The sequence below is a fragment of the Cryptotermes secundus genome, unplaced genomic scaffold, assembly GCF_002891405.2.
Source record: "Cryptotermes secundus unplaced genomic scaffold, Csec_1.0 scaffold197, whole genome shotgun sequence".
Classification (NCBI taxonomy): Eukaryota; Metazoa; Arthropoda; class Insecta; order Blattodea; family Kalotermitidae; genus Cryptotermes; species Cryptotermes secundus.
In genome coordinates, this window is record NW_019744107.1 from 1353761 (window position 1) to 1368528 (window position 14768).

A 14768-nucleotide genomic window follows, 5' to 3' on the forward strand; every position below is an offset into this window, starting at 1 on the left:
GGGATCTACTCAGCCTCGTGAGCATAATTGAGGGTCTATGTCAAGGAAATAGCGGCTCCGGCCTAGAAAACCGAAATTAGCGGCCTTGGGGATTCTTTGCGCTGATCATGCGACACCCTCTATCCGCTAAATTTGGCACTAGCTTAGCTGGTAAACGGCGGTCGCGTGGTCGGTATAGTTCGCTTACGGACTAAAGCCACGGAGTTTGTTTTTATTAAGAATACTATAATAAGAACATGTGGAATTGACTAAGAATAGAAGAAAAGTGCAGGGTAGGAAATAAAATTTAGTGTATGATACATCCATGATTTTTGTAACTAGCTAAAATTATGAGAACCGTCACTAAATTCACGCGAGTGAGGACGGAACAGGACTGCGCATGCGTAATATGTTCTGTGTTGCTAGTATTTTTGAGAGAAAGAATCAGTTCTCCGCGTGGCATATATTTCGAGTGGAAAATACATTAGTGACCTCTTGCAAGAATAATATTTTCAACTTTTATTTTGCAACAGTTTATCGCTGTATATGGAATCTTCGAAATTCAGAAGAGCGATTAGTAGCCACAGGTTAAGTGGTAAATATTTTTATCTCAGATCGTACGCATGCAATAACAGGGAGCGAGACGCTGTTGCTGTGACGTCACCCATGCTTCTATTTGCAGTGAGCCCAGTGCAAACTTTATGCCTTAATAGACGCTTATATTTCGTGACCATTCTTTGTTGTGCGTGTCTAAACCAGTGTTATCACTAAGAGATTAATGTATGCTTGCCTGCTGATTCTATGATATTTTACGCTAATATTAATTAATAATCGGGTAACAATCATTAGCCTAATTTTCAACGAATACGAACTACGTAATCAGTAAAGTATATGCATGTATGTTTTTTACAACTTGAACAGAGCTTGTATTTAATCGCAATTTGTGCAATTATACTTAGTCTGTAACTAGCAGGGGCTTGTAAATTATCAGCACCCTTCTTGTATGCCCTACACAGGGGAGAGACAAGAGGTAGGCAATTAACGATTTGGATAATTGCTCCTGCGTGATAATTTCACTGCATTGCATGTGAATTAAATAGAGCTTTGCAAGAAATTTCCACCTTAACCTTAAATTAAGAACACTCCGATTGTGTTTAAAGTTGCGCTGTACAAAGGTGGTCAAGGACTTCAGCGCCTAGATTTTATGTGTTCCAATGAAGAAGAACGCAATCCATTAGTCGTTCTTTAAAGCACAGTGGCAAAAATGTGCAGTACGTGCTTTAAAATTAATAAACGCTGGATTATTGCCACAAAGTGTATTTGTATTTTGTATGATTCTCATTATTATTTTCCCAAACAACATACAAGTCTTTAGTTTTCGTAATGGAGAGGCTGTATGTTTGTGAGTTAGTAGCTGTATATTTAAATAGCTGTAGACGGGCTTCGTACATCAAACGGTTATGTCCACACCACACAACTGAATCCTCAAAAAGCAGAACCAGACATTATTGGAAGTTCGTTTCCTATATTGGTTGAACTTTTAGATTCAGTGCTGTACATAATGATCGAAGTTTTCCTTATGTCTACACAACTCTCCATAGCAGAACCTGACGTTTCAAACACTGCCAGTACGAAACCCAGCATATATATTACTCTAAGCGTGAAATTTTTACAATGAAGGTAATTAAGCAGTGTTTTATTTGGATGGTTAAAATTCTTTCCTGTTTCATTTACTAAAATTTCATCGTGTAGAATCGTGGAGTATTTTTATGGCAGATGAATATTCATTCTCGGCTTGTAATATTCGCGTGCTTACACAGTAGCTGTCTTCACATTGGCTGGCTCATAAGGGAGAGTAAATATTGTAAGGCCGTCCTTAAGTATAACTTTAAATCCGCCACTGAAGTTGACATTTCGTGCAGGGAATAACGTAGAATCGGAAATATTACCAAAGGAAATCGCCTTCCTTCGGAAAACCACTATAACACACAAGTTGCCATACAAAAGAGAAGGAAAATTGATTCGATTCTGTTGAGGTTTTTTTCTTGAAAGGAATCGAAGCGTGGAGTTTGCAATAGGAAAAAGTAACATTCTTCAAACTCAATTTTAAAAATCTCTTTAGATTACCTCAATGTCTGAGCGAGACGGAAAATTGTCGCTGTCCTTTCCATGTGTGGGGAACAAAATTTTCTTTTTACCGCTGAGGCATTTCTGCATGTACTTCACATGAAAGTTATTCCTCACAGAGTTGAACCTTCCTGAACACTGCTTCAATTCTTAACATTTTAATCTTATTATATTTTATTTAGAAAACACAATGCCGTAATTAACAAGCGAAGTTTTCGATATTGACTAAAAAAATCCGTTGTATCAGAGCCGGCTAGAGTAGCCGTGAGGTCTGAGGCATGAACTGTTTCGATAGTTCGAACCCTGGGATCGTGGGTTCGAATCCCATTTACGGCATGGATATTTGGTGTGTATATGAGTTTATTCTATATTTGTGTTGTCGTGTGTTTAGGTAGAGGTCGTGCGAGATTATCACGCGATCAAGGCGTCCCACCGTCTGTGAAATATTATTGCGGAAGAGAATAAGAGGTCAGGGCCCCTAAATGGGCTGTAAGTCCCACTGGAAAGAAATTGTATTGGAAATAGTCATTGGTTATGTTCTTCAGCTATTTATATCCATCCGCCCTCACATCTAATTTTCTGAATATCTCTCCTAACATTATCCTACCTAACTTCTCCATTTTCGAAGCGGTTTCCTTTCCAAAATTGCCAAATTCCGACATTTTATAGAACAAAAATTTTCATTACCGTGTTGTTAGGAGTCGAGAACTTGGCCCTGTCTTGGATCAAAAGAATTCAATCTGTTATTTAGGAACTAGATTAATACCATCCCCCAAATATTCAGGTCTTCCAATAGGCATTTTCTTGCCATATGTGCGATCAAATTTTGTACGCATTTCTGATTTCTCCCATACTTCTTACGTTCCCCGCCTATGTCATCGCCTGTCATTTAGTAACCTTGAACATGTTCCTTTATTATTTTGCAAATATTTATCAGTGTTACAAATATTATTTCCCTTGTTTCGAAGAGGAAATTAAAGTACGAAGATGGAAAAGTAATGTTTGTTACCAATTAATTTATGTGATGGTCTAATGAGGTGCGAATTGTTTGTGCTGATTCAGTCCGTAGCAATGACCGAGGGGAAAACTTTTTTAATTATTTGTTCGCATATTTTTTTAATCAAGTTGGAAGAACTGAACAGTATATAATATATTTAGGTAAATATAGGACCGATATATGCGTTAAAAGAAATGTTTCGCAACTGTAACAGAGTACAGATAATCAACAAATTATTAACAAAACACAAAAAAGAGGAATCACGGGAGATAATTGAAAGGATTCAAGTAGCTATGCGACAGTATAACCATTAATAAATTATAATGCGTAAAAGCCGATCACAGTGGCCGCGAGGTCTAGGGCACGAAGAGTCTTCGCTCGAACACTGGGAAAGTGGATTTGAATCCACTCAAGGCATGGATGTCTACGTGTGTTTATTCTGTGTTTGTGTAGGTAGCGGCCTTGCGACAGGCTGATCCCCCGTCCACGGAGCCCTACCGCGTGTCTTAGGATTAAGAAACTGAAGTGAAGCAAAGCGTTCCACGGATGTCCTATGCTCCACAGTGGGAGCAACAGAGAAAGAGAGAGAGGGAATGAGTAAAACTTGGTTGTCTTAAGCACAATGGCAATTATACGCCAACGCACCAGACACTTCCGATCTTGGCAACCGACATTTCGGCTACCGACCTTTCCACAGCTCGTTCCCTTTTCCATGGAAACAGTGATTATTTCTTTAAAGGTACTGCTTTGTTAATCTTTCTTACGGAGCCGCAGTGAGTTTTGTGTAAGATCTGAGTTTTTTAAATATTATTTGGATAGACGTGTCAGCTGGAGGAGCTAAGTGGCGGAAGAAGAAGATAATTAATCTACAATGACTCTAAACCGAACACTAAGATTTTAGGTCACCTAGAACATTTTGATATGCACAGTAAGTTCTGAAACCAAAAAATAATTAAGGTATAGATACTGTCATTTAAACTTATACATTAAAACATATTTAAAAATATGCATATATTGAAGCAGTTTAGTTATGATATCTACCTTAGATTCTAAGGTTACATTCTTTCACATTATGTCAGTATTTCTGAGGAGCTTCATAACTTGTACTATCCCCAAGTATAATTAGAATGATCAAGTCAAGGAGGATGAGGTGGGCAGGGCATGTAGCACGAATAGAGGAGACGAGGAATGCGTATAGGATATTTTGGGAAAGCCGGAAGGAAAGAGACAACTGGGAAGACCAAGGCGTAGGTGGGTGGACAATATTAAAATGGATGTTAGAGAGACAGGATGGGATGGTATTGATTGGATTCTTCTGGCTCTTGTGAACACGGTAACGAACCTTCAGGTTCCATAAAATACTGGGAAATTCTTGAGTAGCTGCAGAATTGACAGCTCCTCCAGAAGGGCTCAGCTCCATGAGTAAGTAAGTAAGTCAGTATTTCAGAAAATATTATAAAAAATCTTAAATTACTTATCAGTGTTTGATACAGAGTTGTGATTCTTGGATCAACTGGGTGGAAACTTTTCATAAGCAGTTATATAGTACCATATGAGAGATAGAAATAATGAATTTCAAGGAATCGATAAAACTTACGAAATTTGCCACACTCCTTTCTAAATTTTCCGTTCAGTTTTCTATAGGTGTGAAACTTGGCCTGTTGCTCTGAGGAACGATAATGAGTACGAAGTCTTTGAAAAAAAAATGCCCAAGAAAATAACTGGGCACAAGACAAAAAAAAAATTTCGGGACATTCGTTTCACCGATGGAGGCAAAGTTGTCAGTCCTACGCGCCGGCCGCCCTTTACACCCAAGGATATTCCAAGAATATTCCTGATACTCATTTCTGTTAGAGGCTGAGTCGAATCCAGGGCCATAGTGCGGCTGGAAGGATTAGGTCAATTGAAAAAAAATCCAACGACCTCATCGGGACTTGAACCCGCGATCTTCCGGCTTGTAGCATAGTGCCTCAACCAACTAAGCTACCGCGGGGCACAAGAAAAATGAAAAGAATTTTTTTTACGGGCTATATGACCGGAAGTCCTAAATTTTTATATCGACAGATCATTTAATATTATTACCATAGTGACATCTACGAAGCTTCGATACGTTGGAGATCGGATGTAAGATTCCTTTGGAAGAGTTTCCCGCAGATGGGTATACACCATTAAGATGAATCTTAAAAAAAAGTATATTGTGGTCAATTGGATGGAACTAGCTCAGAATCATGATCAGTATCCATGTTTGGTGTTAAGTCTGTTGAAACTTTCGATTCTGCTACCATAAGAGTAGTTACTGCTTTAGATTTCATGAGTGAGGCCTTTCGATCAGGGCCCGTATTGCTGCAACAGCACCCTGTCTCTGGAATACAGAGGAGTCGCGTGTTTACATAGGCAAAGGGGAACTGAATAAATTGCTGTGAAGTACTGCAGTAATAAACAGAACGTGATTCTATTGCGTATGAACTTCAAGAAACGCGAACAGATGATAATCCTGCTATCATTACGGTCTTCATAGAAATATGTATATTTAAAAAAATCGGTGGGAAGACAGAAGGTTTAATCAGATTATACTGGTCGTCAGTAAGATAGGCTAAATAATTCTAACACGAATATAAAATGAATCTTAACTGGCATTTACACTGCTATGAGTCACGTGACATTCTGTTCGCGTGCGCCGCCGCTACACGCGCTAGTGTCGCACAATCAGCCATTTCCGTGAGGCAAGAGTCGATATTACATGCATTTCATTTGAACTCTTATCCGGTTCTTGCGATGACTAAGCCAGTGCAGACAGGAAAATAAATTGAATTAATGTTTTTCGCTAAAGACCCTTTTAATTAAGAGCGTGTTACTTGATAGGGTGATGAGGTTTAAGCACCGGTACTGATCAGTCATGATATATATGCGAATCATCCCACGGCAGTTGCAATGACATTGAAAAATAACTACCATTGTTTGCGTTTCGTCTGAACCTGTAATATTAAGGGAACACTTCGGTAACATATTGGCACTCTCCAATAATCGAGAATGACGTTTAGTACAAAATTCGAGCGAGGAACGTAGAAGTTATTGAATAAAAGTGCAACAAACAGTAATATTAAATATATTGTCTCGTGGTTACTAGGCAACGTGGCAAGAAATTGTGTGGGTTCTCGGATCTGAACGAATACCTTGATTGGATAGTCATTTTTACACCCACACTTACAGCTAGTCTCCACTTATAACGTCCTTTAGACGTTTCTTCTTCAATGCTACAACACTTCTGCTCTAGTCGGATAAGAACTGAAGTCGAATACAAACTCTGCTGGTCTCTGGCCGACGTTGGACAGTTGTAACTTGCCCTCGGACTGAATAGGGAACACCTTGTTGAGGGGTTAATCCCGCCCGCTGTTACGCAACGGACAATTCGTTACTTGGATATTGCTAGCTTCTGTATAGCAATGAATGCGTCCTGATTCCTATCTGTTGTCGCGGGAACGTTGCTCGTTGTCAAGGAAATCAACTCTGATCTCCTCATCCATTCCGGCTTTTGGGCGGCACGTCACAATATGATAAATTTCCATTGTCCTCTACACCGGTTTGCATGCAATAATTGAATATAGTATTTGGAAGGATATAGGCATGTATCGAGGGAAGGACATTCCATGTTACTGAATTCACAACAGATGAAACATTCTTTGATTTTAGTAGTTCATAAAACTTCGATTTTAAGTGGTCAGTAAACGAAGGAAGGATCAGCTGCAGATCTAAGAATAATATTTAATTAAATGGGGAATTAACCTAGCTTGCATATTTACACACGTTTCCTCATAGAGCTACTTCGAAAATGATTAATACATTCAAAATTACTTGTTTATTTATTTTCTAACATAAGGGTCCAAAGAACAATTTCAAATTTGGCAGGAGGAAAGAAAGACAACAAAAAAAAAAAAGAGAGTCAACTGCTATAATTTAAATAATAATAATGTCGTTAACACATCAGATAGTGAATTATAACCACCGCTTTAATCAGGATACAACAGTAAAAAGTTATAAGGCAGGCGATCCTGTGAACGTTTCCTATTTCTTTAATTCTTGCAGTTATTCCAAAGTGGAATCGAATACAGTTCTCCTGTGATATATATGATAATTTGGCGTACTAGTAGAAAATACTGCCAGGTCCACCACCTTCCTATCCTACCACTTGGAATGTAATTTATAGAGTTCCTCTCTCGTAAATCGAATAAGTTGTTTGAATATGTAGGCCTGCTTGCTGCCTCGTTTGGTTGTGTATCAGAGGTAACAGGAGGAGCGGTTTGACAGACTGTGATATGTCACGTGATATGCTTACTATTGCTAGAGCCGGCTGGCACAAGATGTCTGTTGACTTGTGTGGCGTACTGCACAAATGTGGCGGGCTGGGGAAGAGATTTCGGTTCCCGCATCCGGCTGGTTCCCAGAGGAGCAAGTGAATTCCAGTAATCCGATTGTCTCATTAGTCAGGGGCTTGTTGCTGTCTGTGCCCTACGCATCACGCTCAACCCGGCTTAAAAACTTGACATTTTGTCACACAATAAAGCGAATTTGGGGAATAAATTGAATTGAAACAGTTTTGTGCTTTTCTAAAAAGAAAGTAGAACCAGCACACAAACTTGTGACGTTGGTTTAAAGAAAAATGTAAATATCTGTATCCTCATGCGGATACATGAGCACAGAATTTCGTATTATCTTGCTCCAAAACATCATATAAGTATGAAAACAATTTTCCATGTCGCCTGATTAAAAGCATATTCGTGTAATTAATGGATCTCTCTCACGTGATTTTTTTGTTTGTATGATAGATGTACACGTTTCAAGATTTTGAAGTTTATAATTCACCTGATGAAGGTTGATTCAGTGACATAATTCTCCAAGTAAATACAAAGTTTATAGTTGTACTACAGTAGAGAACACATTTTAACTTGCTTTCTTTTCTTAAGGCTTAGGAAGTCAATATGCCGCATGTTTTTCCTCCATTTGAGCTTTTAAACCAATTACCAATTTCCACCGAGCAAGCTGTCCCAAACCGCAACTTTGGTAACTTGTATTCCTGAGACTCCCGTTTCAAATCATGACCAGATAACGAATACACTGACTGGGGTTTTATGCAGTGTTCCTAAGTCTCTCTAGGCAAATTCTGCAGTAGTACCTTAAAATGACTCTCGACCTCTTCCTTCCATATCCTTTACAATTCTTTATGCATAATCACCCATTCTTTCGAAGGTATATTTTGAGCTAGACAAAATAACAAACAAACAAACTCTGTGGCCTGTAGTCCGCAAGCGAACTATACCGGCCGAGAGAACGCCACTTTTCGGCGAAGTTAGTGTCTACTTTTGTGGATAGAGGGTGTCACGTGGTCAGCGCAACGGATCCCCATGGCCGTTAATCTCGGTGTTATAGACCGGAACCGCTATTTTTCCATTCAAGTAACTCCTCAATTATCCTCACGAGGCTGAGTGGACCCCGTTCTAGACCCATTACTTCTCAGAAAATCTGATAGGGCCGGGAATCGAACCCGGGAACTCTGGATCTGTAGCCAGGAACTCTGACCACTAGACCACAGAGGCCGTCCTTTTTGAGCTAGACATAGCGTCATTAAATAAACTACAAAATTTAAATAAACTAAATTGACATAATTTTACAAAGCATAATATATATCTCATGCCACTGAAGAATACCTCAACGCCATAATGCTTAATTTCATACGATAAATAATGAACATATGGAAGACACCCTCTAATTTGTGAGGTGGACGCAATATAAGTGATATATTTTGGCATCCAAATGTAATGTACATTACTGGATCTTCATAAAATATGCAATTCTGTTAAGGCAACTGTTAGTATGATATAGAATATGAATATGTAGTCCGCGGGAATATTCATTTACCTTTCGGTCTGAGGATGGTAATACAAACCGTTGGAGGCAGGAATGTGAAAATTGGTATAAAGACTGGTTACAAACATGTCTACAGATTGTACATGAAATACTATCTGTGAGTCAACAACTACAAATGTGGAAGCGCTGGGAATCTTCGAGGATGTATTTAACATAACTGATATAGATAGAATTTTAACTTACGAAACGAGTTATTGAAAAGTGAAATAACTGTGGTATATACGTGCATGGGGAATAGAAGGAAAACATATAGGATATTGGTGGGGAAACCAGAAAGAAAAAGACCACAAAGTGCATAATATTATGTTAGGATCTTACGTAGATAGGATGGGGTGGTATGGACTGGATTTATCTGGCTCAGGATAGGGGTTATTGGAGGGCTCTTGTGAACACGGTAATAAACCTTAGGGTTCCAGAAAATGTTGGAAAATTCTTGAGTAGCTGCGCAGTTTGTCTGTTTCCCAAGAAGGGTTCAGCTCCATGCAGTTAATTAGTTAACAGACCTGTGACATAAGAGGTGTATGCAGTAAGAAAGTAGGCTTTATGCGTCCCGAATGGAAAGTAATGACTCTGAATGGGTTCTTTTCTAATTTGCACCCCCCTGTGTACCCCGTGTACTTGCTTCGCGATCAGATTTTACAGTTCCTTAAGTCTTTCGTCTTCTCAATGGATCATATGTTGAATGGGTGATTGTTTCCTATGTGAAACTTTGTGCTCTTGGTCTGCACAGAAATTTGTGCCAAAACCTGACATGTGGGTCTATATTTCTGGTAATTTGGAGGTGTATATTTGTTGTTGAAGAATATACAGATTTTTCATTGTATTTTTCAAATACACGCCTAAAGAAAAATATTTTAAAATGCATTTGCTTCATTTTAGGACGAATGTATTTCTTTTCGTGTGAACTAAATGTACGTATTATTATTTTTTTTAGAAAATTCCTGTTTCTATTTGAATTTAACGTTATGCAAGGCGTATATTTAAACTTCTTTTACGATGTTATATTTTAGCGTCCTGTTGCACTGATTTATGTCCATGATTTATTCTGACCGTCTTACAGTGCATACATATATTCACCTTACTCTTTTCTCTTGCACTACATGTTTCAGCACAAAAGTGTCATCTTCAGGTGCTTTTCGATNTTTAAATATTAAAAATATTAAAACTGTTCAGGATTTGTCATCCTTATGTCGTATCTCAGTACACGAGTCACACCTATCTTCTTCTATCGGAGTATTCTTCCTACTTTCATGTGTGTATCTGTAACGTGAAATTGTTATTCATTAATACCGCGTTCTTTTACAGTCTTCAGCAGCACCCATCGTGCACAGACTTTGTGAAAACCTAACCTGTCATGCATTATGAGGTAGGCCATGCCGTGTGAACGCGCCTGGTTCCGACAGCAGCCCAAAGAATGTTATGCTGCTGGTTTTCGGGGGCTTGTGAAAGGATGGGACAAGTGCCTCAGTGTACAAGGAGATTGTGTTGAGAAATGAAATCATTTTTAAAACCAGTACTCTTATTTATTTAAGTTCTATATCCATTTGTAACTTACTTATTGACCTACCTACGCAGATGGGAATGTGAGGGTCATATGAAAATGGATCTGTGAGAAGTAAGATGGGAAGATATCTGGTTCACAATAGGGACCAGTAATAGGTTCTTGTAAACGTGATTTGAAATTCCAAGTTCTATTAAAATCGAGGAATTTAATTCAAGTCAAGCGATTATTAGTTGCTCAAGGGATTCTCGACTACGTGAAGTTAGGGGTACAACATTGAACAAGGCAGACCCATGAGGAGAACAATAATTCATTAGATTTGTTGCTGCATCTTTCATCATCAAACTGCAGACTTCCAGTATTAGATGATATTTTGAGGCTAGAAGGCTGAGCTAAAATATTGTTACAGACCCAATAGTGGACGTAGTGAATTCTATTGACTCAACTTACAGTACACGTGACTGATTATAAGCATAAACTTACTGATATGTCTTACACCATACATTACGATTTCTAACTGTAATTTTACTGATAAGTCTACAACGAATTTTACAACTTATAACTGTAAGCTTGATACATTACATTATACGTGAGGAGTTTTAACTATACTGTTCTTAATTTGATTTGTTTCATTTTTGGTCCGTCACACTAACAGTTACAATTATAAAAGACAAGTCCGTCCAGTGTGACTATTTCAGTTTTCTCACTTTATGATTCACTAGCCTTACATGTTTCGATCCGTTTGGATCATCTTCAGAGGCACCGAACACTTTTTAGAAACCACTATCACAACAGCTGTCATATCAATTACACATGTATTGCCAAGTACACAATGTTCCATCTAAAAATGTTAAATATTTCTACAACCAGAAAGACTGCTGTGACTGATAGATGGAACATTGTGTACTTGGCAATACATGTGTAATTGATATGACAACTGCTGTGATAGTGATTTCTAAAAAGTGTTCGGTGCCTCTGAAGATGATCCAAATATATCGAAACATGTAAGGCTAGTGAATCATAAAGTGAGAAAACTGAAATAGTCACACTGGACGGACTTGTCTTTTATAATTGTATACTGTTCTTACTGACACACAAGTACGTGTTGAAATTATAAACTTACTGACACGTCTTTGAGTACATGTAACTTACTGGTATGTCTTACACATTACAAATCGTAACTGTAAATTTGTTCATGTACCATATGCAATTATGCCAAGTCTCTACTCGCCCCAATACTTAGGACCTCACATCACACATTTGAGTACCTACTTCTGTAATCTTATATAACAGAGCAAGTGTCGGACTGGAAGCCTGCAACGTACGTTTTTTCAGTACTTAAGGAAGTCAATCTAAAATTGGCTCCTACAGATCACGCTCGTTCTGTCTGCAGATGTGCCTATAATTACGTAAATATCCTACCTTAAATGACAAACCTAATGGTACATTCGACGAGTCCTACCTGTACGCGCACCTCGGGCAGGTTCACCTTCATGGCGAGTTCCTCTCGACTGTACACATCCGGATAATGCGATTTCTCGAAAGCCCTCTCCAACTCGTGCAGCTGGTACGTTGTGAAGGTGGTACGATTCCGTCGATGTTTCTTCTTACTCGCGTCGCTACTCCCGCTGCCCCCGCCACCCTCACCTGTGGTGGTGGTCATACTGGTAGGTACCCCAGGGCTCGCAGCTTCGTCCTCACTGCAACTCTTGTCGTGATGTTGACACCGTACGTCCTGGAGACCGTCGTTCGAATTGCTGTTCTCACCTGTCAAATGTATACAGCTGTATAATTTCTATGAACTGTGGCGAAAATGCGGGTTAAGTGAAAAGGCAAGCTAGGGAGAATATAATGTGTAGTGATTATTAATAAAAACTATGTGCTCGAATTAAACTCTCGAAAATATTATATACCGACGAATGTATTTTAGGGTCCTGTTGCACTGTATACATTTAACGTCTTTTAGTGCATACAATTTCACTTCTCACTTCACACTACATGTTTCGGCATCATTCTGACATCCTTAGGTGTATCAATCACGCTAAACCATTGCACTGCCTGCCATCAAATATTCATTTATAAAATATCAAATGTGTTTTCGTCGTTGTTGAATAATAAAATGTATATTGTGACATGTTGACCCCTACCTCCCCAGCTGCACGTAGCTGTAACGTAGCGCTCGCGTAATAGGCGAGTAATCACCCCGCATCCTGGTAGCTATGCAATGCGCAACGCGCGGTGATGTCACGAGCGGAGCCGAAGTGAGCCGAGCGGAGCCGACGTCAGCCGAGTCCCCGCGACCTCGAAGCTATGCAAAGCGAATCAACAGCGGTGACGTCACCGAGGGATATCGCGGTTGCTAGGCAGCAGTCAACAACTCCGGACAGCGTGGCTAGCAACACGGCACTAGACGACAATCGTCCGATCAAGGCTACATAAGGAGCAGCGAAGGCTATTCACAGTCAGTCGGTGAGTCCTGGAGATACTCAGAGTGAGTCCTCGAGCTACCTGCGAGTTAGTTCCGCGTTAGCCAGCAACTAGTCAGTTGTATTGTGGCATTTGGAGTGTACTAATTGTGATACTGCAGATAGCAGTAATCGTAAATCTGTAATTTGGGTGATTGTAAGAGCGAATGTGAAATAAAATTCGCTACACCAAATACCTCGTGAAGTTATTTGTCGCGTTATACGCCCGATACGCGACAATATACATATATATATATTCCAATCGTCACTAACCAGTATAATGTAATAACCATGACATGTACTATAATCTATCAATAAAGTAACAGCACACAAATTAGGGAAACACCGGGACTTCTATATTTTCTTGTTTGTCTCACTCCAAGCTAGACGTCAGTATGTGTAAGAAAGATTCTACGAATGGCTGTAACATCAAAGTCTTCTTGGTTTACCTCCGGATTCAAGCAAACTTCTGGATGGTTTCCAATTTCTATGTCGCTACTTCTTTTTTATCGTGCACCGTTCTGGAATTGGTTTATCAACATTAATTCCTCACTCTGCCGAGGAGGACACCAAATTATCCTTTCAAATTTACGCCATTCGCCGCTAATTCATAAAATGAAAATCCCGTGGTTTTGTCTCAAGTAAGTAGTTGAATAAGTCTTCACTTTCTAATGTCCATATCAGAGAGACGAGCCGACGAAGCCTGGGGACACAATTGAAGCTCTCATTTCTGTCCGAAATAAGGTGCCTCTCACTACTCCATGATTTTACCTAATTTTCTACTATTCTCTCCTACCTCTCTCTCTCTTCGCAGTTTATGAATATGTACAAAGTTTTGTAAGCGTGAGATTTACCATTGCAAGTACGCAGTTTCAGGTTACCATAGCAACAAATGGCCTTGTGTTAGAAAGTTTCGTCAACATAAGTTTTGTAGTTGTTCATGAAAGATCTTTCGGTCTTTTGCTTCAGTTATTTTGTCTATTCTGTGAGTATTGGTGTGGATAAGCGAAGTGTAGTATGCTGTTATAAAGGAGACAGTTTGCTATTAATTATTTGTGTTTATAATTCATGGAAACTGACAGTAAACTTCGGCCTTGGCGCATGTAGGACTGGAAAGGAATACGGGAGGAGTCAGTACTTAACAGTACGAAAGTTTTCACGTTTACAGAAAGCGATAATGAGACTTCCAGCTGAATTCTCATTCAACCTTATTTCTACAGTACCTCAAACGTAAAAATGTAACAGGCCATGAAGGCCCACAGGTTTGTGAGACGTCGAGGCTGCCACATTTTCACTAGAAAATCGACTTACAGATGGCGGTAAGTTTGTCAGCCTTACGCGCCGGTTACCCTTTACCCCCAGGAAGTTTCCTGATACTCATTTCTGTTAAGAGACTGAGTCGATCCCACTGTTATAATGCGGCTGGAAGGATTAGGTGAATTGAAAAAATCTACCTCATTGGACCTCGAACTCCCGATCTTCAGGCTTATAATATAGTGCCTCAACCAACTACAATACCACGTGCCCCACCCCAATACTAACATAACATTTAAATATTACTTGAATTCAGCATCGAAATTGTCAAAGAATATGACATGTACTAATAGAGGTAAAGATTGTGTTGGTAAATTAGTTTCTGTAATGTTCACTGAAGGGTGTAAACGCCTTTTTCTTATAATTTATGAGAGCGTATTTCATCACAGTGAATGTGAGCAATGCCCACCTGTTTTCAACAATCTACATATATACATCGTTTATATCAATTTTATAATTACAT

The 14768-nt window shown here is 39.2% G+C and overlaps 1 protein-coding gene and 1 long non-coding RNA gene across 2 annotated transcripts in view; one reads left to right on the forward strand and one right to left on the reverse strand.

Moving 5' to 3' along the window:
- Window positions 1-14768, reverse strand: part of LOC111874393 (retinal homeobox protein Rx1) — a 117491-nt gene that overhangs the window by 55982 nt on the left and 46741 nt on the right. The window contains exon 2 of the mRNA XM_023869861.2: window positions 11989-12293. Coding sequence (XP_023725629.2) covers window positions 11989-12293 — 305 coding nt within the window. The remainder of the gene's footprint in view (window positions 1-11988; window positions 12294-14768) is intronic.
- Window positions 1-14768, forward strand: part of LOC117283086 — a 141909-nt gene that overhangs the window by 11024 nt on the left and 116117 nt on the right. The gene's annotated exons all lie outside the window — the stretch shown is intronic.